Source organism: Corella eumyota, chromosome 2, assembly GCF_963082875.1.
Source record: "Corella eumyota chromosome 2, kaCorEumy4.1, whole genome shotgun sequence".
Classification (NCBI taxonomy): Eukaryota; Metazoa; Chordata; class Ascidiacea; order Phlebobranchia; family Corellidae; genus Corella; species Corella eumyota.
This window is the reverse complement of record NC_137491.1, coordinates 18,351,839-18,373,856: the sequence shown is the minus strand read 5'-3', so window position 1 is coordinate 18,373,856 and position 22,018 is coordinate 18,351,839. Positions and strand designations below refer to the sequence as shown.

Here is a 22,018-nt window from a genome sequence, read left to right as displayed (position 1 = left end):
TACACTACATAAGGTTCTGGGTTCGATCTCGGGTGATGTCATGCTGTAGCACCCTTGAGTAATGCGCTATAAACGATATACACTCCTGCTGAGCCAGCACTTATTCAGCAGCATAATTATCGGGCAATTATAATCTCTATAATATCCCAAACTGCCACAGGCAACTCGAGACTGGGTCAGGGTAACTGTTGTTACTCTATGTTTAGGTTGCGCATTCAACCTTCCCACATTGAGGATAAAGATATATACAAAAAAAGGACATGTAATATCATTAAATTGCAATAACTGGCAACACATTTTAAATATTGTCAACTTTTGAATTAAAAACAATTCCAAACTAACCTCCGTCATCGGTTTCAGCATAAACAATTTGTGAAGTAATATTATGAGCTCCGTTATCAACATCAAGTGAAAACTGATATCTTGTACCAGGTATTAGTCCATTCAATTTCCAAGTTGTTATATCAGGTAAAAAGGTGGTTTCAACAACTGGTTCTTCACTAGAGTTGTAACGAACGATATAAGAATGCACTGCACCCTATATTTTAAAGATAAAATTATATATTTTAATCCTCGATGTGGGAAGGTCGAACATGCAACCTTAACATAGAATAACATCAGTTACTCCAACCAAGTCTCGAGTTGCCTTTAGCAGTTTGAGATATTATTGAGATTATGATTGCCCGATAATTTTACTGCTGATTATGTGCAGCAGGAGTTTATAGCGCCTTACTCAAAGGTGATACAGCATGAGATTGGGGATTGAACCCACGACCTCATGGTGGTGTAGCAAGTGTTCTTACCACTACACCATGCTGCCGGTATCTTGATAAGACTTTTTAATAAATTGTAAGATAATGATGTTAAAATGCCCGTATTATGTGTTATAAAAATTAAACTAACTCGAATTTGTTTTATAATAATATTAATTATTTACTTTATGGTAATTAAAGAGTGTCTTTTACTTATTTAATTTAGGTTACCCATTACAGCAGATTAGATTAATACTAACATTAAATATAAAAAAACGTAAACATTTACAATTAAAAAAAAAACTTAAAGATCAAGTTTCTAAATAAAAACGTATTTTTTGGATTAACTTTAAGTTAAATGTATTAAGATATACAAAAATATTACTCTTATATATGTACCTGTAGGTTAATTAAGCTAGGTGGAGACCACCACAACAACACTGAAGTGTGATTATGTGTTGCTACTTCTATAATACCAGGTTCCAATGGATATCCAGCAAATGTTGTAACATAAGTAGGTTCACTAGCAAGAGACCCTAAAAATAAAAAGCAAAAATAGAAGGGCTTGCTAGCACTAAAATGTAGCCTGTATTTAGAATATATTAACATTTTATTATTAACATAATGTTAAAACAAAAAAAAGGTTTTTTTTGAACTAAAAATTATCAGTAGTTACTGTACATAAAAATAAAGCTATACCAAAATAGTATAACTGAATTAATATTTAAAAACTGGCAACATGGTGTGGTGGTCAGAAGACTTGATACACCACACATGCAGTCGTGGGTTCAATCCCCACTGCTCTCATGCTGTAGCGCCCTTGAGTAAGGCGCTATAAACGGTATAAACTTCTGCTGAGCCAGCACTTAATCAGCAGCATAAATAATGAGCAATTATAATCTATGGAATATCCCAAACTGCTCCAGGCAACTGGATTTGCAATTGGTGAATCCATGAATGGGGTTGCAATGAATGGGGTTGCAATTGGTGAATCCAAATCATATGTTTAGGTCGCGCATTTGACCTTCCCACATTGAGAATAAAGATATACACTAATAATATATATATATATATATATATATTTCTACTTTAATAAAAGCATGATTGCATAATATTACCATAAAACATACAGAATTGATAACAGTTAAAGTTAACATTAACATATGTAGTTACTATACTTATAATAAACTCAACATACCAATTGAATTAAACACAGAGACCCTATATTGGCACTTCATAAACTTTTCCAAATTTCGATCTTCATAAACTAACCCAATTCCACTGTAAACTTGTTGAGTTATGTTGATGTATGAAGGAGTGATAAGCTTTAAAGGCTGAGCCACAATGGTCCGACTAAGTTCATAATATATTCCTTAAAAATAAAATAATTAATGCTTTTGTGTTTAAAATAGGTATAAGTATAAAAATCTAGGGTATATTTTTTATAGACCAATTTCTTCAACTTTTACCCAGATCATTACTCTGACCCAGTCTCGAGTTGCCTGTGGAAGTTTGGGATATTATAGATTATAATTGCCCAATAATTACGCTGCTGATTAAGTGCTTGCTCAGCAGGAGTTCATACCGTTTATAGCCACATACATAAGGGCGATACAACATGAGAGCAGTGGGGATTGAACCCACGACCTCATGGTGATGTAGCAAGTGTTCTTACCACTAAACCACGCTGCCGGTCAAATATATACATTTTTTATATACATTGTTTAAAATTTAACCCTAAAATAACAAAAACGCTTTAAAAAAACATTTAAAAATTGTTACCTGGACCATTTGGCAGTTTTGGAGGTTTCCATTGAACATTCACATATCGTTCACTTATTGCAGTTGCAATTGGAGGATCCAAATCACTAGGTACATCGGGTAGAGTCTTTGTTAAAGTTGAAGGGCTTTCCGTGCATCCACCCTTGGTGCATGCAGTTATTGTTACCTAAAAAATAACATATTAAAGCATGGCAACATTGGGAATCAAACTAAAAACCTATATTATTGTATAATGCTTTTACAAATACATATCTAACCGTCAGTGTGGTGTAGTGGTAGAAACATTTTTTACACCACACATGAGGTTGTGGGTTCAATCCCCACTGATCTCATCATGTAGCGCCCTTAAGTAAGGTGCTATAAACATATGATCTCCTGCTGAGCCAGCATTTAAACAGCAGCATAATTACCGGGCAATTATAATTTATAATATCCCAAACTGCTACAGACAACTCGAGTCTGGGTCAGAGTAACTGATGTTACTCTATGTTTAAGTCGCGCATTCGACTTTCCCACATCAAGGGTAAAGATATATACAAAAAAAACTTTAGATTATTAAAAAAAATATATATATACCTGGTAATCAGTGTAGGGTATAAGGTCAGTTACATTTTTTTCTTGATGTGTAACGTTATTAATACGCACACGGGGATCGGGAAATGAGATTTCATAATTTATGATTGGACCGTTTGGTTGTAGTGGTTGTTCCCATTTTACTTGTATAGATGTTGAACCCAGAACTTTGACAGTTGGAGCTAATATGCCACCAGGTCCTTAAAAATATTCTTGCAATTAAAGTAATATGTTATTTTGGTTTATAGGTCTATAAAAACTTAATCATTTTTTATTTAAAAAAGATTGAATTAAGCATATAAGAAACAGTTTGTATTTTATATCTCACAAGTAAAACGATTTTTAATTAAAAAAAAAGATTTTTCAAAGTCTTAAATTTTTTTTAAAATGTATGTAGCAAAGAAATACTTTTTGTGATAAAAATTAAAACAATTCTACCGGCAGCGTGGTGTAGTGGTAGGATCACTTGCTACACCACCATACGGTCGTGGGTTCAATCCCTACTGATTTCATGCTGTAGCGCCCTTGAGTAAGGCCCTATAAACGGTATAAACTCCTTCTGAGCCAGCACTTAATCAGCAGCATAATTACCGGGCAATTATAATATATAATATTCCAAACTGCTAAAGGTAACTCGAGACTGGGTCAGAGCAAATTATGTTACTCTATGTTTAGGTCGCGCGTTCGACTTTCCCATATCGAGGATAAAGATATATACAAAAGAAAACATTAACAGTACTTACTTCCAGGCCTTGTTCTTACTGTTGCCCATTCACTAGGTGTTGTACCTCCACCTATAGTTGAACTTATGACTTGGTATTGGTAGATTGTGTAAGGTCGCAATGTACGACCTTCATCTAAATATCTTAATGATTGAGAAGGAACAAACACTGCAAGAACTTCTGGTTCACTGTAACAAAAAAAGACTTAATCATTGGTAATATGACATTGTAACTACATTAAGGTTTTTTTTGTGATTATATCTTTATCCTTGATGCGGGAAGGTTGAATGTGCGGCCTAAACATAGAATAACAACTGTTACTCTAACCTCTCGAGTTGCCTTTAGCAGTTTGTGATTTTATAGAGACTATAATTACCCGGTAATTATGCTGTTGATTAAGTGCTGGCTTAACAGGAGTTCATACCGTTTTAAAGGGCCTTAATCAAGAGCGCTACAGCATAAAAGCAGTGAGGATTGAACCAACAACCTCATGTGGTATAGCAAGTGTACTTACCACTACACCACGCTGCTGGTAATATAGATAATGTATAATAAAACCTTTATCTAAACAAAAACAATTACCTGAATTCACTATCGTCTGTGTCATTAGTTCTTCTTTCAAGTAAATAATTGTCAAGAATTCCATTCGAATATTTTGGTGGTTTCCAAGTAACAAAAACTGAAGAAGGAGAATCTGATCTGACTGTCGGTGGTTCTACACCCTAAACAATAAATGAAAAAATTATTTTTAAAGTATGTCTGAAACAAATTATTAATATTATTTTTGTATATATTTTTATCCTCAATGTTGGAAAAGTCAAATGCGCGACCTAAACATAGAGTAACAACTGTTACCCTGACCCAGCCTTAAGTTGCTTTGTCATTTTGAGATATTAGGGATTATAATCAATAATTAAGCTGCTGATTAAGTGCTGGCTCAACAGGAGTCCATACCGTTTATAGCGCCTTACTCTAAGGCATTACACCATGAAAATAAGGGGGATTAAACCCATGACCTTATGTAGTGTAGCAATTGTTCTTACCACTACACCACGCTGCCGGATTATATTGTTAAAGTTAGTTTGTAAAGAAACAAAACAAAGTTTAAACTTCAATTGTTCACAGTATAAATTAAACAACAATAAGTACACTTACTTGTGGTGCATAAGCACTTGTAGTTACCAAATCTGAATCCTCACTTGAAGTACAACCAGCTTCAGTACAAGCTTCAATTCTATTAACATTTAACCAACATTAGTAAACTTATTTAATTGCATGTTAAGGTAAGCAATATAATAAACTACACCATTGGCATGCATGATGTAATGGTCAAAACACTTCCTACACTGCAAGTTGTCCTAGGTTTGATCCCCATTGATTTCATGCTGTAGCGCCCTTGAGTAAGGCGCTATAAACAGTATAAGCTACTGTTGAGCCAGCACTTAATCAGCAACATAATTATCAGGCAAATATTATCAATAATATTCCAAACTGCCAAAAGCAACTCGAGACTGGGTCTGAGTAACTGATGTTACTCTATGTTTAGGTCACGCTTTCGACCTTCCAAAATCAAGGGTAGCGATATATACAAAAAAATACCTAAATAAAGAAATGTTGCCAGTGTCAAACTATAAAACCACACTTTTACCTGTAATAGTAGGTAGTATAAGGCTCCAATTCATCAGATACAAAAGAAGTTAAATTTCCTTCTAAACTAACCAACAGTTCATCATCTTGATAAAGTCGATATTCGTCCACAATCCCATTAGGTTGTGAAGGTTTTTCCCATGTTACTGAGAGAGCCCACGCATCTCTTACATACACTATAGGTGGATCCATCGAACTGTAACAAAAGTAAATATACCCTAAAAGCGATTATAATTATGCAACACTATGCATTACAAAAACTAGTTTACAGCCGGTCGACATTTTAATTGATATAATGCGGTTACATCTTGCAACTAATATAAACCTTTGATAATTTACGTGCACACCACAAACAACAGTTTAATTCTATTTTGTAGGCCTATAAATTGGCCATACATACATAGATAAATATATCATCCACTAAACTACATTACATATAGATGATAAAAATAGTACTTCCAAGAATAAAACTTCAATAAAAAAGCAAAAAATGCAAGGAAAAGGTATGTTTATACTTAAGAGAAAAAATGCAAGGAAAATGTATGTTTATACTAAAAGAAAAAATGCAAGGAAAAGGTATGTTTAAACTAAGAGCCAATAACACACCATTGCTTATTTAAACAACTGTTAAAATGTTTTTGTCCCAAATATATAAATTACAAACCTGGGTTTAGCTTGCATGGTGTACAGTGAAGTCCATCCACTTTTAGTTTCTCCATATGGATTTGAAGCAATCACTCGAAACTCATATTCTTTATATGGCCTTAAACCTAAAATTAATCAATTTCAATAAATTACCTTTACTTATTTTGAAGTAAAAAACTAGAACCAGCAATGCATTATTAAACAGACTTTTCCTAATTTGCTAACTTAGTAAAATAAGTTAATAAAAAGCATTTTAAAGAATTAAAACTGAGGTTTTTCAATACTATACAATTTACATTACTTGTATGTTGATAATCTAATATTAAAAATTGTTCAATAAAACTAAAATTTAAACACCAATCAAAGCTAATCTTTACCGGCAGCGTGGTGTAGTGGTAAGAACTCTTGCTACACCACACATGAGGTCGTGGGTTCAATCCCCACTGATCTAATGCTGTATCACCCTTGAATAAGGCACTATAAACGGTATAAACTCCTGCTGAGCCAGCACTTAATCAGTAGCATAATTAACGGGCAATTATAGTCTCTATAATATCCCAAACTGTCACAAGCACCTCGAGACTGGGTCGGAGTAATTTATGTTACTCTATGTTTAAGTCGCGCATTCGACTTTCCCACATCGAGGATAAAGATATATACAAAAAAAAAAAAATCTAACCTTTTAAATCATAGCTCATTTGTCTTGTCTCCTCATCAAACAACTGGACTTCATTCTCAGGTGGGTAAACAGCTCGGTACTCAACTTGAAACATTGAATGACCTGGGGCATTGTTGCGAGCTGGGTCATCCCATGTTGCTAACATTGAATAAGGGGTCAGGGACCTTAAATTTGGGGTCGCGACACCGTCTGGCGGGCCTGGTGGCATTGATATTGTTCGCATGTTGCTCATGATGTAGCCAGCACCATTTGATGCATTTAACTAAAACATGAATAATGTGTTTAAAAACGAATAGAATGTATTTATTTTATTAATAATAATCCCTTTATACTACTTTTTTTGTATACATCTTTATCCTCGATGTAGAAAGGTCAAATGTGCGCCCTAAAGATAAAGTAAAATCAGTAACCCAGACCCAGTCTCGAGTTGCCTTTGGCAGTTTGGGATATGGTAGATTATAACTACCTGATAATTAAATTGCTGATTAAGTATTGGGTAAGTACAAGTTTATACCGTTTATAGCGCCTTATTTAATGGCGCTACAGCATAAGATCACTAGGAATTGATCCCATTAACTTATGTAGTGTAGGTAGTGCTCTAACCACTACACCAAGCTGTCGGTAACTTAAAAAACATGTAAATTACAAATTGTAATGAGTATTAAAATAAATTTTATAATAGATTACCACTTTAATATGCAAGTACCTTGATAATGTAATCTGAATATGGAACTAAGCCTTCCACCCGTAACCAGTCATCAGTTTTACTTGTGTTCAACATTACTTCGGAAGAACGATAAATCGTATAATCTCCATTGTCAGGATCAGTATAAAACAAACCAACACAAATTACTTGGTATTGCATGAGACCATTACGGCGACTAGGCTGAGTCCACAATGCTTCTAAAGTCTTAGGACCAAGAACTGTAACCTGTAAATTGACCCTACCTTCAGGAGCGCTTTCTTGAGTTCGAGCCGACACTTCTGGCCCAAAAGAACAACCTTTCTTAGTACAGACTCTAACTCTAAACGTGTTTAGAGACCATGGAAACATGCCAGATATATGTGCACCACTTGGTTCTGTCGAATTCTCTGCAAGTGCATCGTTCTGAAATAAACTGTACAACGTTATTTCACCATTTGGAAGCAAAGGCTCGTCCCACAAAACGTCAAAACTGTTTGGAGAATCAGAAGTCACAACAGGCGCTGGAACACCTTCTGGAACACTCTCTTTTGTTCGACATGGTGTTGGGCTGCTCAGTTTGCAACCACCACCAGTGCAAACCGACAAGGTGATATGATAAAGACTACCAGCTATTAGATCATATAAAGTGTGCTCAAGAAATCGATCTGTACTGTTGTATACAACATTTCCTGGATAGTCGATTCTATTCCAGGTTTCATTGCGTAGATATAGTACATATCTTTTAAATACACCGTTCATAATAGCAGGAGCTAACCATCTGACTTCAACAGTGTGAGGGCCTCTGACTGTAACCATTGGTTGATCAACATGACTAGGTGGCAATTGACCTAAACAAATTTTAATAGAAATGATTTTTTTTTTGTATATATATTTATCCTCGATGTGAAAAAGTCGAATGCGCAACTTATACATAGAGTAACAAGTTACTCTGACCCAGTCTCGAGTTGCCTGTGGCAGTTTGGGATATTATAGATTATAATTGTCCAATAATTATACTGCTGATTAATTGCTGGCTCGGGAGGAGTTCATACCGTTTATAGCGCCTTACTTAAGGGTGCTACAGCATGGGGTCAGTGGGAATTAAACCAACAACCTCTATGTGGTGTAGCAAATGTTTTTACCACCACACCACGCTGCCAGTTTTTTTTTACTATTGGCAATTTTAACACAGCACCGAAAAAGATTATAAAATGATGAAACTGTAAACGCCATTTTTTAATTTTAAATCTAATTTTTGTATTAAATAAAAATTGTTACCTGAGTAAAGTCTGACTTCTTTGCTAACATTGCAACCAGCAGTAGTACAGGCTTCTAGGATAAAATCTTGAGCTGTAAAAATAGGTAACCCTGGTATAGTAACAGACGTATTAAGACCATTATAAACTTCACTGTTGTTGTGGCGAAGTGTGTAGTTTACAATAGGCCCATTAGGATGTTCAGGTAATGTCCAATGTATTGTCATGTCGTGTTCTGTAACATCTGCAGTGGGGACATAAACATTTTCAGGAATTTCTTCTAATGTGACTATATGGACCTAAATAATAACAAAATTATACAGATTAATTTATAAAATCTATAGGCTATAATAAAGCACTGTACGAAGTTAACTATATTATATTGTTAATTTTATTTTATGTTAAACTTCCAATGAAAAAAGTTATAAAATTAAACAGGTATTTTTAAAGTTTACCAAAAAACAACATATTTACCAGCAGTGGTAAGTAAACCTAAGTCTACAACACTTATGATCATTTTGTAAGTTACAACATGGCGTAAACGGTAATCAAACCCAAGACCCCGATCTTTAATGTTAAATATTTACATTTTACTATACAAGGCCACTCACCCAACCAGCACTTCTAGTACAACCTGCTTCATTACAAGCTGTTAAAAGGATGGAGTAGTTCGTCCAAGGTAGTAAATTGATGATTGAGCCTTGATGTATATCTCCACTAAAAGTTGCATTTGTAATCGAAGCATTTGTTAGGAAAATATTAGAAGTCGTATTTAAGGTAGAGTCATCTAAATGAAAATTGTAAGTGTAAAAGTACCAATATAAATTATTATTTACTATATTAAGTTATTTTTGATTTAAAAAAGCTAAAAAATTTATAAGGCAACTTTGGATATTTGATCAAATTCCACACCATACATAAGGTTGTGAGTTTGATCCCAACTGCTCTCATGCAGTAGCGCCCTGGTTAAGGAGCTATGAACGGTATGAACTCCTGCTGAGCCAGCACTTATTCAGCAGCATAATTAACAGGCAGTTTATAATTTATATAATACCCCAAACTGCCAAAGGCAACTTATGACTGGGTTGGAGTTACTGATATTACTTTATGTTTAGGTCGTGCATTTGACCTTCCCATATTAAGGTTAAAGATATATACAAAAAAAAATTTCATTAACATTAAATTAAAATAATTTTAACTTAACCAAAAGTAACCTTACCAAAACTATCCATCCGAATAGCTGACACAACATAGTTTGTGATTACACCATTGCCTAGCAACGGTCGCCTCCATTTGACCTCAATCTCTCGTCCACTTAAACTTTTCTCGTCATAGGGAGCTGGAACTGTTTGGGGAATTCCCTCACCCGATCGTGTAATCATCCACTTACTTTGCGCTTTGCCACCAGCATTTGAACTTGTAACCTTTAATTAATTTATATCAAGTTATAACTTTACTAAATTTACATTTCTGTCTATTCTTACCTTGTATAAATATCTTGTAAATATTGTGCCATTGACTCCACTGTCTACATAACTATACCCTTCCCCATCATACAAAACATCAGTTAAGGCATCCAAACAAGATCCTTGAACATTGTCTTTAGTTAAAGTCATCAATGTTGGCCCAAACAGCTCCTCCAGATCATTTCCAGACTCTTCTCCACTTCCATCCAGATTTTCAGGTTGGGACATCTTTGTTTTGGTTCTTCTTGGACATCCGTCTAAGTCTACGTTCATTGCAAACATAACATCATGTACAACATCAATAACATCACCATTTACTATAAATTCTTGCATACAGCCGCCGAAAGATTTTAAACTGTCATCTTGTAATGCTGCTCCTATGTTTTCTATTTGTTCATATTCAGCACCACCTAGGTACAGTTCTTTTCCCAGATTGAGCTTAGAAAATGATGTTATAAAGTTAGGACCTAGATCACTTGCTACGGTATTAATTTGAATTTGTAGACGACCACGATAGTTTTGTAATACAACTTCATGCCATAATCCATCACATAATGGAGTGTTTAAACTATAATCCATTTCTGTTATATTTCCAGATGTTGAAACAACGTATCTGTAAAAGAAATTTAAATTAATATTAATTAATAAGTTATAACTACAAATACTTCTTTGGGAGAAATATTCATGACCATATAACCGCAGACAAGTACCCCTTTAATTAAGTATTTCAAAAGCAATTAGTAATTAAATAAGTGGCACATATACATACACAAAATGTACATAAACATACACAAAATGTACATAAACATACACAAAATGTACATAAACATACATAAAATGTACATAGACATATACACAATGTACATATACATACACAAAATGTACATAAACATACACAAAATGTACATAAACATACACAAAATGTACATAAACATACACAAAATGTACATAAACATACACAAAATCTATTTTAACCAACAAAATTGCCTCCTTTTTCATAATTTACCTTATAGTTCCATTATTCAAAGTAACTAACATCATATCACCATTCCAGCCAGAAGCATACAACAAAATTCCTGACAGAAACTCGGTCTTAAACTTTAACTTGATATTCCAAACAAATGGGTCCAAATCCCGAATTGTTTTCGACATTTTCAGGTAACCTTGTCCTAGAAAATGCACTGTAGGGCGTTCTAAGTCACTTGGACATCCCTGCCAAGGTTTGTAAGTTCTATTCCATTGATCAGCTTGATCCCATGTAATATTAGTCCAATCGGATAGAGAACCATCTAACTGAACCCTCATATCTTTTATACAACCTATAAAACCAGACGTTATGACAACTTTATCGCCTTTATCTAATGGCCGTGATATTTTGTAATCATCTGGTATTCCGCCAATGTATACACCATCATTCACACCAATTACTGTGGTTTCACCAGTACTAGTTTGTTTTCCAGTGTAATTACCATCTATTTCAATAAACCCATCGCGATCAAATCTATTTACTTCAAATCTGTGCCATTCTCCATCGTTGTATAGTTTATTGTTATCATTAGTAGTTGTAACAGCAGTAGGATTGTTTTGAGCATCGAACAAAAACCAAGGCCTTCCATTTTTTAGTTGCAGAACAATATATTCCTGCCTTATACCATTAGAGGATAAAGGTGAAACAGCAAGAAAAAGAAGACAGTCGAGTTCCCAAGTTCGAAATTTTAGCTCAATTCCAGTGTAGGAAGCATCTCTAGGTAAAACAGAAGGTGGAAACCGAGTAAACGATTTTCCGGGGAATCGAACACCTTTGCTCATCTCCACAGGTGGAATAGAGAATGATACCGGAGATCTGAAAAGCTTAAATTGGGGCTGGGGTCCATTTACATAAACAGGGTTTTCCCAGTTTAAATGAATTGATCGTTGTTGTCGCATTGCAGTAGGTGGGGATTGAATTTCAGGGGCTGAACAAAATAAAAATAAATTTTCAACAAAATTTAACTTACCTTCTAGTTACTGGTCGTATACATTTTCTAGTTATTTTATTTAAAATAAAAGCAATTTTAAAAGTTTTTTTTTATATCATTTAAAAAACATTTTTAAATAATCACAAAATAAATCAAAAAATCTAAAATTCCAGAAAAAGTTGTCAGGCTACCCAAATTAATTTCATAAAATAATAAATTTAAAAGCTTACCTGCAGGCAAAGTTGTAACATTTACTTCTTCACTTAAAACACAAGCAATCGAATTACAGAGCTTCAGTTTAATAGTGTGAGTTGAAAATGGTTTAAAGCCAGATGCTAGGAAATGTTGAATACTTGGTGCACAAGAGTAAATAACCTAAAACAAAGGTAGGTTTAATAACAACATTTGTTTAATATAATTGAACCGACAGCATGAGGTCGTGGGTATAATCCCCACTGCTCTCATGCTGCAGCGCCTTCGAGTAAGGCACTATAAAAGGTATGAACTCCTGCTGAGCCAGCACTTAATCAGCAGCATAATTATCGGACAATTATAATCTATAATATTCCAAACTGCCACAGGCAACTCGAGACTGGGTCGGAGTAACTGATGTTACTCTATGTTTAGGTCGCGCATTCGACTTTCCCACATCAAGAATAAAGATATATACAAAAAAATAATCTTTTTAGATTTAGTGATAAAAATATTGTTTTTAAGTATAAAATCGGTATTTTAACTAATACAAAATTCTAATAAAAAAACATAACCTGGTCATATTAAATTGGGTAAAAATAAAAACTAATAACATTGCTATTGCAAACACAATAAAAAAAAATAGATATTCATATATCAATATTATTTACCACATCTTCAAATTCAGGCCCAAATGGAACTTCGATTGAATTATTTCGCCTCAATATAACTTGATACATTACAACATCACCCCTTGCCTCCAGCACTGGATCTGGTGCCTTCCACGTTATGTTTACATCAGATGAAGAAATAACTTCAAGATTAGGTGAGTTCATATATAAAGGTGCTGTAGATTTAAAAAAAGTACAAATTAACATGTTTTTATTTAGAAATTATCAAAAAAATGCCTTTTAAAACTCAAGATATTCTTGATATATTTTTTATAGCAGAGACAATTTTACTTATTTGGGAATGAAATAATTTTATGAACAAACTAGTTTTTTAGGCAAGTTAAAAAATGGCTACAATCCTTATTGTTTTTTTTTTTAAATCTAAACTGAACACTTAAAGTAAAATATCTTATATGGATTGTTTAACAAGTTATCGTTGGCAAGTATTTATTTAGCATAAAAATATTAAGTTATTTAGAATACTTGTTATTTAGAAATACTTTTTATTGTATATATCTTTATCTTCGATGTAGAAAAGTCGAATGCGCGACTTAAACATAGAGTAACATCAGTTACTCCGACCCAGTCTCGAGTTGCCTGTGGCAGTTTGGGATATTATAGATTATAATTGCCTGATAATTATACTGCTGATTAAGTGCTGGCCCAGCAGGAGTTTATACTGTTTATAGCGCATTACTCAAGGGCGCCACAGCATGAGGGCAGTGGGGATTGAACCCACGACCTCATGTGTGGTGTAGCAAGTGTTCTTACCACTACACCACGCTGCCGGTTACTTACTTCCTTCCAATGTCCTCATTGTTGTCCATGGACTCTCAGTTGATCCCAAAATATTAGAAGCAGAAACCAAAAACTCATACTCTGTAAAAGGTTGCAAATCGTCCTGGGTGAAATTCGAAGTAGGGGGCCTTAGGGGGCTCTGCCTTACAACGGCACTCTTTCTTGGGTCATAAGCCCCATGGCTTCGAAACACAACCCTCTGTAGAGGTTTGTGGGTCCCGTCAGAACGAGGTTTTCCCCTCATCATTACCTCATATTGATGAATGACCCCTTAAAATAGATTTTGAATTACACAATTTTGAAAATCAATTTCAATTTAACAAAACTTACGAAAAATTTGAAGCAAAACTAAATATAACACATAAATAACTATAAAATTAGTTAGTTTATGTATTAATAACATAATGTAATAAAAAATTAACAAACTCACTTCAATTGAATTGTAAACTTTATTGATTTTAATTAATAAGAAAGCACAATGTCCAAAAATTTTCAAACTTATACAGAATATTACCATTAGATTTAAGTGGTGGATCCCACGAGACTTGCAATGAAGTGTTAGAAATTGCAATAATTGTTGGCGCCGGTTGAAGTTTAGGTTTAGCTTCTGGTGTTAACACAATAGATGGTAAACTATTGCCACACCCACCACTTGTACATGCTCGTAGTGTGAACGTGTAGTTAGTGAAAGCATTTAGTTTTTTAACTGTTTCGCTTGTCTGTAAACCTCTGTAATGTACTTGGACTGCGTCATCGTTTTCAGAGTCTAATGACTGTAAAAAAAAATTTTAATTAGTTAGGAAAAAACTTTTTTGTGTTTAAGTCTCTTTTAATTAAAGTTTGTTATGCAAAAAGTTTAAGTCTCTTTTAATTAAAACATGAATAAGCTGTAAAAGTTGTCTTAAAATGACAATAATTTTTATTTTCGTATCTCCTTAAGGTGATAGGTTTTCTATATTTTTTTGACAAAGATGTGCTGTTATGACGTGTTTGAGCTATCTGTAAACGCCAGGCTCAAAGGTGAATAGTTTGGCAATAATGCAACTCGATCTCAAAACCTTTCGGCTCATAGTCCACTGCCATAACTTTATTTTAAAGATAGAATCAAAAAAGCATTAATGGAAAGTATATATTAGTAAAACAAATACATATAAAATAAAAAAAAACTTTCATTTGTGGTGTGTGGATAAATTATTGCAACCAAATATCAGTTAAGAGTTGCGACCATATTACAACTACTTAAATGCTGACCAAAAAGCTGTCTTTTAAAATGCTAAGAAAAAAATTAAATTTACCTGCAAAACATAAGTTTCTATAGGGCCGTGTGCAACTTCTGGTTCACCCCATTCAAAGAAAGCTTGGTGAGATCTAACATTTGAAACTCTCAATGGAGGAACGCCTGTGGGGATTCCCGCAAGGGTGGTTACCCTTAACACAGGACTTATAGTAGAGCCACCAATATTACTTGTTTCAATGTAATAGTCATAGTCAGTATATGGTAGTAAACTAGTGTCATTGAAAGAGTAAGTTGCAAATGGACTGTAAAAAAAAGAAAATCTATCAATTTTTAAGTGTATATATTATATGTAATAACATTGAATAAATTTTAATTTGTATATATCTTTATCCTTGATGTGGGAAGGTCGAATGCACGACCTAAACATAGGGTAAAAACAGTTACTCCGACCAAGTCTTAAGTTGCCTCTGGCAGTTTGGGATATTATATAGATTATAATTGCCTGATAATTATGCAGTTGATTATGTGCTGGCTTAGCAGGAGTTCGTACCGTTTATAGCGCCTTACTCAAGGGCGTACAGCGTGAGAGTAGAGGGGATTAAACCTACAACATCATGCTGCCTGTTCAAATTGTTTCTTAATTATGAATAAAACAAATTAAATGCAAGAAAAACCTGGTATCGTTTATCTCATTAATCATTTCATCATTTCGATATAACTTATATTCAAGCTCGTTTCCATTAGGAGAATCAGGGGGATTCCAAATCAAAAATATCCATCTTGAAGCTACTTTCTCCTTAAAAATCACATAAAAAAAATTAATAATTCTCAAAAAATACATGCAGATTCCTTATATAAATGTAATTACCATTTGCGAAATTCAACAAGAAATACCATGTAAAATAGAAAGGCCTCAAAAATATAGATAGGCCTATAACAATGAAAAAAAATCCTAAAAAAAATTTTTTAACACAAAAATTTATACAACTTATGAAATAGAGAAATAATTACTTCTGTAGGAGAAGCTTGTTGCTCCGGATGCGAGTAACATCCCATCGGATTATTCTCCTGGAGGTGACTGGATCCTGGTCTGCATTCATCACAAATTTGACCAACAACATTCCCTTTACATGGACATTGCCCTTAACAAAATAACACAACATTTTTTATATATCTTTATTCTCTTTTTTATATATCTTTAGTAATCATAAAAGTAGTATGTTTACCTGTTATCACATTACATTCCAAGTGTTCACTTCCTGCAACATTACAGTCACAAGTTTCACAGGTTCCAAACAAGGCATGAAAACTCCAAAACTCTGGTGCACATTGATCACATCTACGACCTTGCAAACCTAAAAATATTACATTATTATTAACTTAACATAAACTACTAAAAATTGTATTTAAAATTGTAGAAAATACATACATGTAAATACTCTATTATTCTGGGGCGAGGATACCGTATTACTATCATGTTTAAATTACTTAATTAAATTAAAACTTCTTGTTTAGATTTAACATTATTTTTGATATATATCTTTATCCTTGATGTGGGAAAGTCGAATGCACACCTAAACATAGAGTAACATTAATTACTCCAATCCAATCTCAAGTTGCCTTTATCAGTTTGGGATATTATAGACTATAATTGACCGATAATTATGCTGCTGATTAAGTGCTTGCTCAGCAGGAGTTCATATCGTTTATAGCGCCTTACTCAAGGGCGCTACAGCATGAGAGCAGTCAGGATTGAACCCACGACCTCAAGTCTTACCACTACACCACGCTTTATTAAGTTAAATTAATTACCTGCTCCCGTTTCTTCAGGTTTGCACGGACACATTCCCGTCACATTATTACAAACTTGACTTGTACTTCCCACTGGATGGCAGTCACACACCAAACAACCTGTCTGATTGCTCGAAGGAAGATAAAATCCTATAATAAAAAAATATTTTTTTTTGTGCAAAATTGTTCGTAAAAGTAAAAGTATATAAAAAAATTCCTGATATTAATATAAAACAATCTTTATAGTTAGATAGCCAAAATCTTTATAACATTATGAAATTGCCAAATTTTGATTTAAATTTAACCATTTCGATAAATTTATATTAGTCACTGCACAAGTCCCACTTAACAGCAGTACATCTCATTAAGTAGAACTATTAATAATTTATCAAGTACGTTTATGTGGTTTACATTTCTTTGAGCAAAATAACAAAGAGCAATAAAATACAACTCTTTAAAAAAGTGACAAAACAATTCCTAAATTTTTGCAATTAGTAGATAGCCTGCCCTACAATCAGAAATATTAATAGTAGTAATATGGTTGCAATCTCAACTAATATTTGCCAATGATAATTTACCCTTACACCACAAATGCCATTTTTATTTAATTGTAGGCCTATTAATTGGAAATACATATATACCTTATCCACTGGGCTATACCATATACAGACTAGTGTAAGTAAAAGCTTTAGTAGTTTAAACAAATACCTGGTGAGCACTGATCACATCTCCTACCCTCTCTGCTGGACAAACAAGCACACTGACCACTGTTTGCATCACAGACCAACTCATGTGGTGCTTTTTGATCACCCAATGCAGTACCTATGTAATAAATAAGACATTAATACAGGTAAGAACAAAACAAAGTTAGATCAGGCAGTATGTGTTAAAACGCTTGACTTGAACCAATTCAATCAGCAGGATAATGATAATGGTAAGAAAGTGGTGTAGTGGTAAGAAACACTTGCTACACCACATGAGGTCGTGGGTTCAATCCCCACTGCTTTCATGCTGTAGCGCCCTTGAGTAAGGCATTATAAACAGTATAAACTCCTGCTGAGCCAGCACTTAATCAGCAGCTTAAATTTTACCGGGAATTATAATCTATAATATCCCAAAACTGCTCAATTTATTTAGATTTAAAAAATTAAATTTTGTTTGGATTATTTATATTCATTTAATTTTACTTACCCATTGGATCACAATTACATGGCTCGCATCCAGATAAAAGTGAACCACTGAGTCCAAAGGTATTTCCCTTACATAAATTACATTCTCTACCATGTACCTTGTCCTTGCAAGCACATTGACCTAACAACTTGTCACAAACTAAAGATGCATTTACTGTTCCCCTTGAATCACAACTGCATGACTCACAACCCTAAAAATATATAAAAACCAAAAAAAAAAAAGACTAAAAACATAAACTACATAACCACAAAATGATAAGATTTTTGCATATGAGACTGGTTGCGTATTCTAACAGTCTCATTCTGTAGCGCCCTTAACAAGAAACCATAAACGATATAATTTTCTTCTGAGCCAACACCTGATCAGCAGCTTAATTATCAGGCAAATATAAACTATAATATCCCAAACTGCCAAAGGTAACTCGGTACTGAATCGGGGTAACAAATGTTACTCTAGGCCATGAAGTTAACCTTTCCACATCGAGAATAAATAAACTTAAAAAAACACTTACACTTACATTCACCGGCAGCGTGGTGTAGTAGTAAGAACACTTGCTACACAGCACTTAATCAACAGAATAATTATCGAGCAATTAAAATCTATAATATCCCGAACTACCACAGACAACTCGAGAAAAACTAAATAAATAATAGCAAAAAAAAATAAATAAATAAATAATAGCAAAATATAGGACTATGCTAAACATTAAAAATCAAATAAGTTTTAATAATTTGCATAAAAAGCAAGTTGAATTTTACCTGTCTGTTACTTTCTATAAGGTTAAAAAACTCGTCAACGCATTCATTACAAGTTCTTCCTTGTACACTAGCTTTACAGGTACACTGTCCAGTTATCTTGTCACAAATGGTCCCAGGTTCGGTTCCCGCTGTATCACACCCACAAGGTTGGCACCCTGCTCGAGATAGACCCCAGAAACCATCCTCACATTCATCACAAATCATTCCTGAAAATAATTTTTAAAATAATTTAAACAAAAAGTAGATAAAAATAACTTTATACTATCTTAAACTGCTATAGCCATATTAAGACCGGGTCGGAGTAACTAATGTTACTTTATGTTTAGGTCGCGTATTCGACCTTTCCACATCGAAGATAAAATTATATTCAAAAAAAATGTTATGTTAAATTGACAAAAGTAGTTTTCAAATGGTAAACCAAAGTTTATTTTTTTTAATATCTAACAATTTCAACACTTATTTTTTTTATACCAATAAAATCAGTACTTAACTAACACTTAATTAAAAGTTAAATATATATATACATTAAAATACAATAAATTTTCTTGTATTATATTATAAACCTTCAACAGCAAAATAAATTTAAAAACTTTTTAACCCAAAACCAGTACAAACATTTTTTCTTTAGGACTAACCTTGGACATTCTGTTTACAACTACATTGCCCATTCTCTGGATTACAGTAAGTCTGTCTTGAACCAATCAAACTACAATTACATGGTTCACAACCAAGAGGGTTAGAGTCAGTTAAGTTCTTGTACTCTAATTGACATTTATCACATTGCCGTCCAACTACATTATCTCTGCAAGCACATCTGCCAGTTTTCTGTATAAAAAAGAAGAGTGTTGAAAAAAAGTTAAAATTTTTTTTTCCAATAAAAGCTTACTTTTTTTTTTGGATATATCTTTATCCTCGATGCGGGAAAGTCGAATGCGCGACTTAAACATAGAGTAACATTAGTTACTATAACCCAGTCTTAAGTTGCCTTGGGCAGAATATTATAGATTATAATTGCCCGATATTTATGCTGCTGATTAAGTGCTGGCTCAGCAGGAGTTCATACCGTTTATAGCGCTTTACTGAAGGGCGCTACAGCATAAGAGCAGTGGATATCGAACCTAGGACCTCATGTGTGGTGTAGCAATTGTTCATACCACTACACCACGCTGCCAGTTTTAATAATATTTGATATGCTCAAAATTGTAATAAACAGCTTTAGAAACATACTATTAAAAGGACAAAAAAATCAAAAATAACACTGTAGCTTAAATGAAATTATATGCAATAAATATCCTACAAATTTGCAAGCAGTTTTGAATGTGATATGCAATTCTATTACATGATAACTTATTAGGTTCATACTCTAGAATTTTTTTTATATAAAGTAATTTAATATATTTTAACAATCTACCTGTTTACAAGTTATAGTTCTGTTTACTGTCCCAGATAAATGACAAAGACATTCTTCACAACCTTCATCGTTGTCTTTGTTCAAATTGTAATATCCGTCCACACAGATGTTACATCGTCGTGAGGTAACCTTACTTTTACATGGACATTGTCCACCAAGCTTAAGCAAAAAAAAATATTTATAATTACGACAATATAAAATATAGCAAGAGCATCTATATTATTTTAAATCACCGAAAGAATAACAATAAATACTCCAAAAATCAATTCTGTTTTTTCATATTACACTAACACATTAAAAAAAACTATTAATATTTAGTTGGTTACGTTCAAACATTTGTATATGTATATATTTTTATCCTGATGTGGGAAAGTCGAATGTGCGACTTAAACATATAGTAACATCAGTTACTCTGACCCAGTTTCGAGTTGCCTGTGGCAGTTTGGGATATTATAGAATATAATTGCCCGATAATTATGCTGTTGATTAAGTGCTGGCTCAGCAGGAGTTCGTACCGTTTACAGCGTCTTACTCAAGGGCGCTACAGCATGAGATCAGTGGGGATTGAACCCACGATCTCATGTGTGGTGTAGCAAGTGTTCTTACCACTACACCACGCTGCTAGTTTTAATATTTTCTAATAATTTACCCTTTCACAGTCAATAGTTCCGTTAGTTACTCCAGCTCTGTGACAATTGCAAGGCGTACAAACATCCGCAGCATCCAGTGGTTTGTCAACTTCTCTAAAATGTTCCAATGCACATTCCTCACAAAACCGACCTCATAAATAATTACAGTTATTTTCTTCTCCATTTGGGTGAAAAAAATAATTTTTTTTTGATTTATTCATGTTATGCAGTTATTTAGATACAGCCTAATCATTTGGGCCGGCAGTGTGGTGTAGTGGTCAAAAAACTTCCTACACAACATGAGGTCTTAAGTTCGATTCCCAGTGATCTCATGCTGTAGCGCCCTTAAGTAAGGCGCTATAAACAGTATGAACTCCTGTTGAGCCAGCTTAAATCAGCAGCCTGATTATCGGCGATTATAATCTATAGTATTCCAAACTGCAACAGTCAACTTAAGACTGGGTCGGAGTAGCTGTTGTTACTCCATAGTTAGATCGCACATTCGACCTTCCCACATCGAGGATGAAGATACATACAAAAAAAGTTAAAACTTACCAGCAGTATTATGCTTGCAGTCATCACATACTCCTCCGCCACCTGCAAAAAAGTCATCTTTTTCAGGATCAAGATCTTCCTCATAATGACAACTATCTGCATGCAGATGACAGTTGCACTTTTGACAAGGGTAAGGACTTGTGTAGTCACCAATCCGAAACTTTTTGTTGTTATATAAAGGTTGACAACGTTCACACTATACAGAAAATCATCAATAATTAAGTACGTAAGCATAGTTTGTGATTGTAAGAATATATTATTGCTCGAAAAGGATTGCGTTTAATTTTACACTTTTAAAATACCATAAACATAATTTATCTTTATTTATTAAATTGATATGCTGAACTTGATATTAATTCATTACTAATAACTCAACAAATAACATATGTAGATAACTTGGGTTTTAGTGTAATTTAACTTACCATAGTCCCATCAGTATGGCTCTCTTCAAGACAAGCACACTGATAAGGATTTGTATCCATATTACAAGCTTCAGCATGACCATGACAATCACATCTAACAAAATATAGAGCTTAAAATATTCTTAAAACATTTTATTATTTTATGACAGTGTAACGCCCATGAATAAAGTGTACTGTAACGCCCATGAGTAAAGTGCT

The 22,018-nt window shown here is 33.7% G+C and overlaps 1 protein-coding gene across 1 annotated transcript in view; it reads right to left on the bottom strand.

The window, feature by feature from the left end:
* Nucleotides 1-22,018, bottom strand: part of LOC145741811 (usherin-like) — a 49,118-nt gene that overhangs the window by 23,341 nt on the left and 3,759 nt on the right. Inside the window, exons 8-41 of the mRNA XM_082559473.1 lie at nt 21,821-21,914; nt 21,399-21,594; nt 20,864-20,994; nt 20,215-20,373; nt 19,439-19,628; nt 18,804-19,009; nt 18,046-18,235; nt 17,563-17,676; nt 16,876-17,004; nt 16,290-16,418; nt 16,075-16,205; nt 15,738-15,859; nt 15,122-15,365; nt 14,341-14,599; nt 13,827-14,096; nt 13,029-13,204; nt 12,396-12,540; nt 11,214-12,162; nt 10,226-10,820; nt 9,961-10,165; nt 9,353-9,528; nt 8,764-9,040; nt 7,507-8,333; nt 6,801-7,062; nt 6,141-6,246; nt 5,478-5,672; nt 4,985-5,063; nt 4,412-4,551; nt 3,851-4,017; nt 3,111-3,307; nt 2,535-2,700; nt 1,951-2,124; nt 1,152-1,288; nt 343-538 (exon numbers count right to left, since the gene is read on the bottom strand). Of these exons, the coding sequence (XP_082415599.1) occupies nt 343-538; nt 1,152-1,288; nt 1,951-2,124; nt 2,535-2,700; nt 3,111-3,307; nt 3,851-4,017; nt 4,412-4,551; nt 4,985-5,063; nt 5,478-5,672; nt 6,141-6,246; nt 6,801-7,062; nt 7,507-8,333; nt 8,764-9,040; nt 9,353-9,528; nt 9,961-10,165; nt 10,226-10,820; nt 11,214-12,162; nt 12,396-12,540; nt 13,029-13,204; nt 13,827-14,096; nt 14,341-14,599; nt 15,122-15,365; nt 15,738-15,859; nt 16,075-16,205; nt 16,290-16,418; nt 16,876-17,004; nt 17,563-17,676; nt 18,046-18,235; nt 18,804-19,009; nt 19,439-19,628; nt 20,215-20,373; nt 20,864-20,994; nt 21,399-21,594; nt 21,821-21,914 (7,733 nt within the window). The remainder of the gene's footprint in view (nt 1-342; nt 539-1,151; nt 1,289-1,950; nt 2,125-2,534; nt 2,701-3,110; nt 3,308-3,850; nt 4,018-4,411; nt 4,552-4,984; nt 5,064-5,477; nt 5,673-6,140; nt 6,247-6,800; nt 7,063-7,506; nt 8,334-8,763; nt 9,041-9,352; nt 9,529-9,960; nt 10,166-10,225; nt 10,821-11,213; nt 12,163-12,395; nt 12,541-13,028; nt 13,205-13,826; nt 14,097-14,340; nt 14,600-15,121; nt 15,366-15,737; nt 15,860-16,074; nt 16,206-16,289; nt 16,419-16,875; nt 17,005-17,562; nt 17,677-18,045; nt 18,236-18,803; nt 19,010-19,438; nt 19,629-20,214; nt 20,374-20,863; nt 20,995-21,398; nt 21,595-21,820; nt 21,915-22,018) is intronic.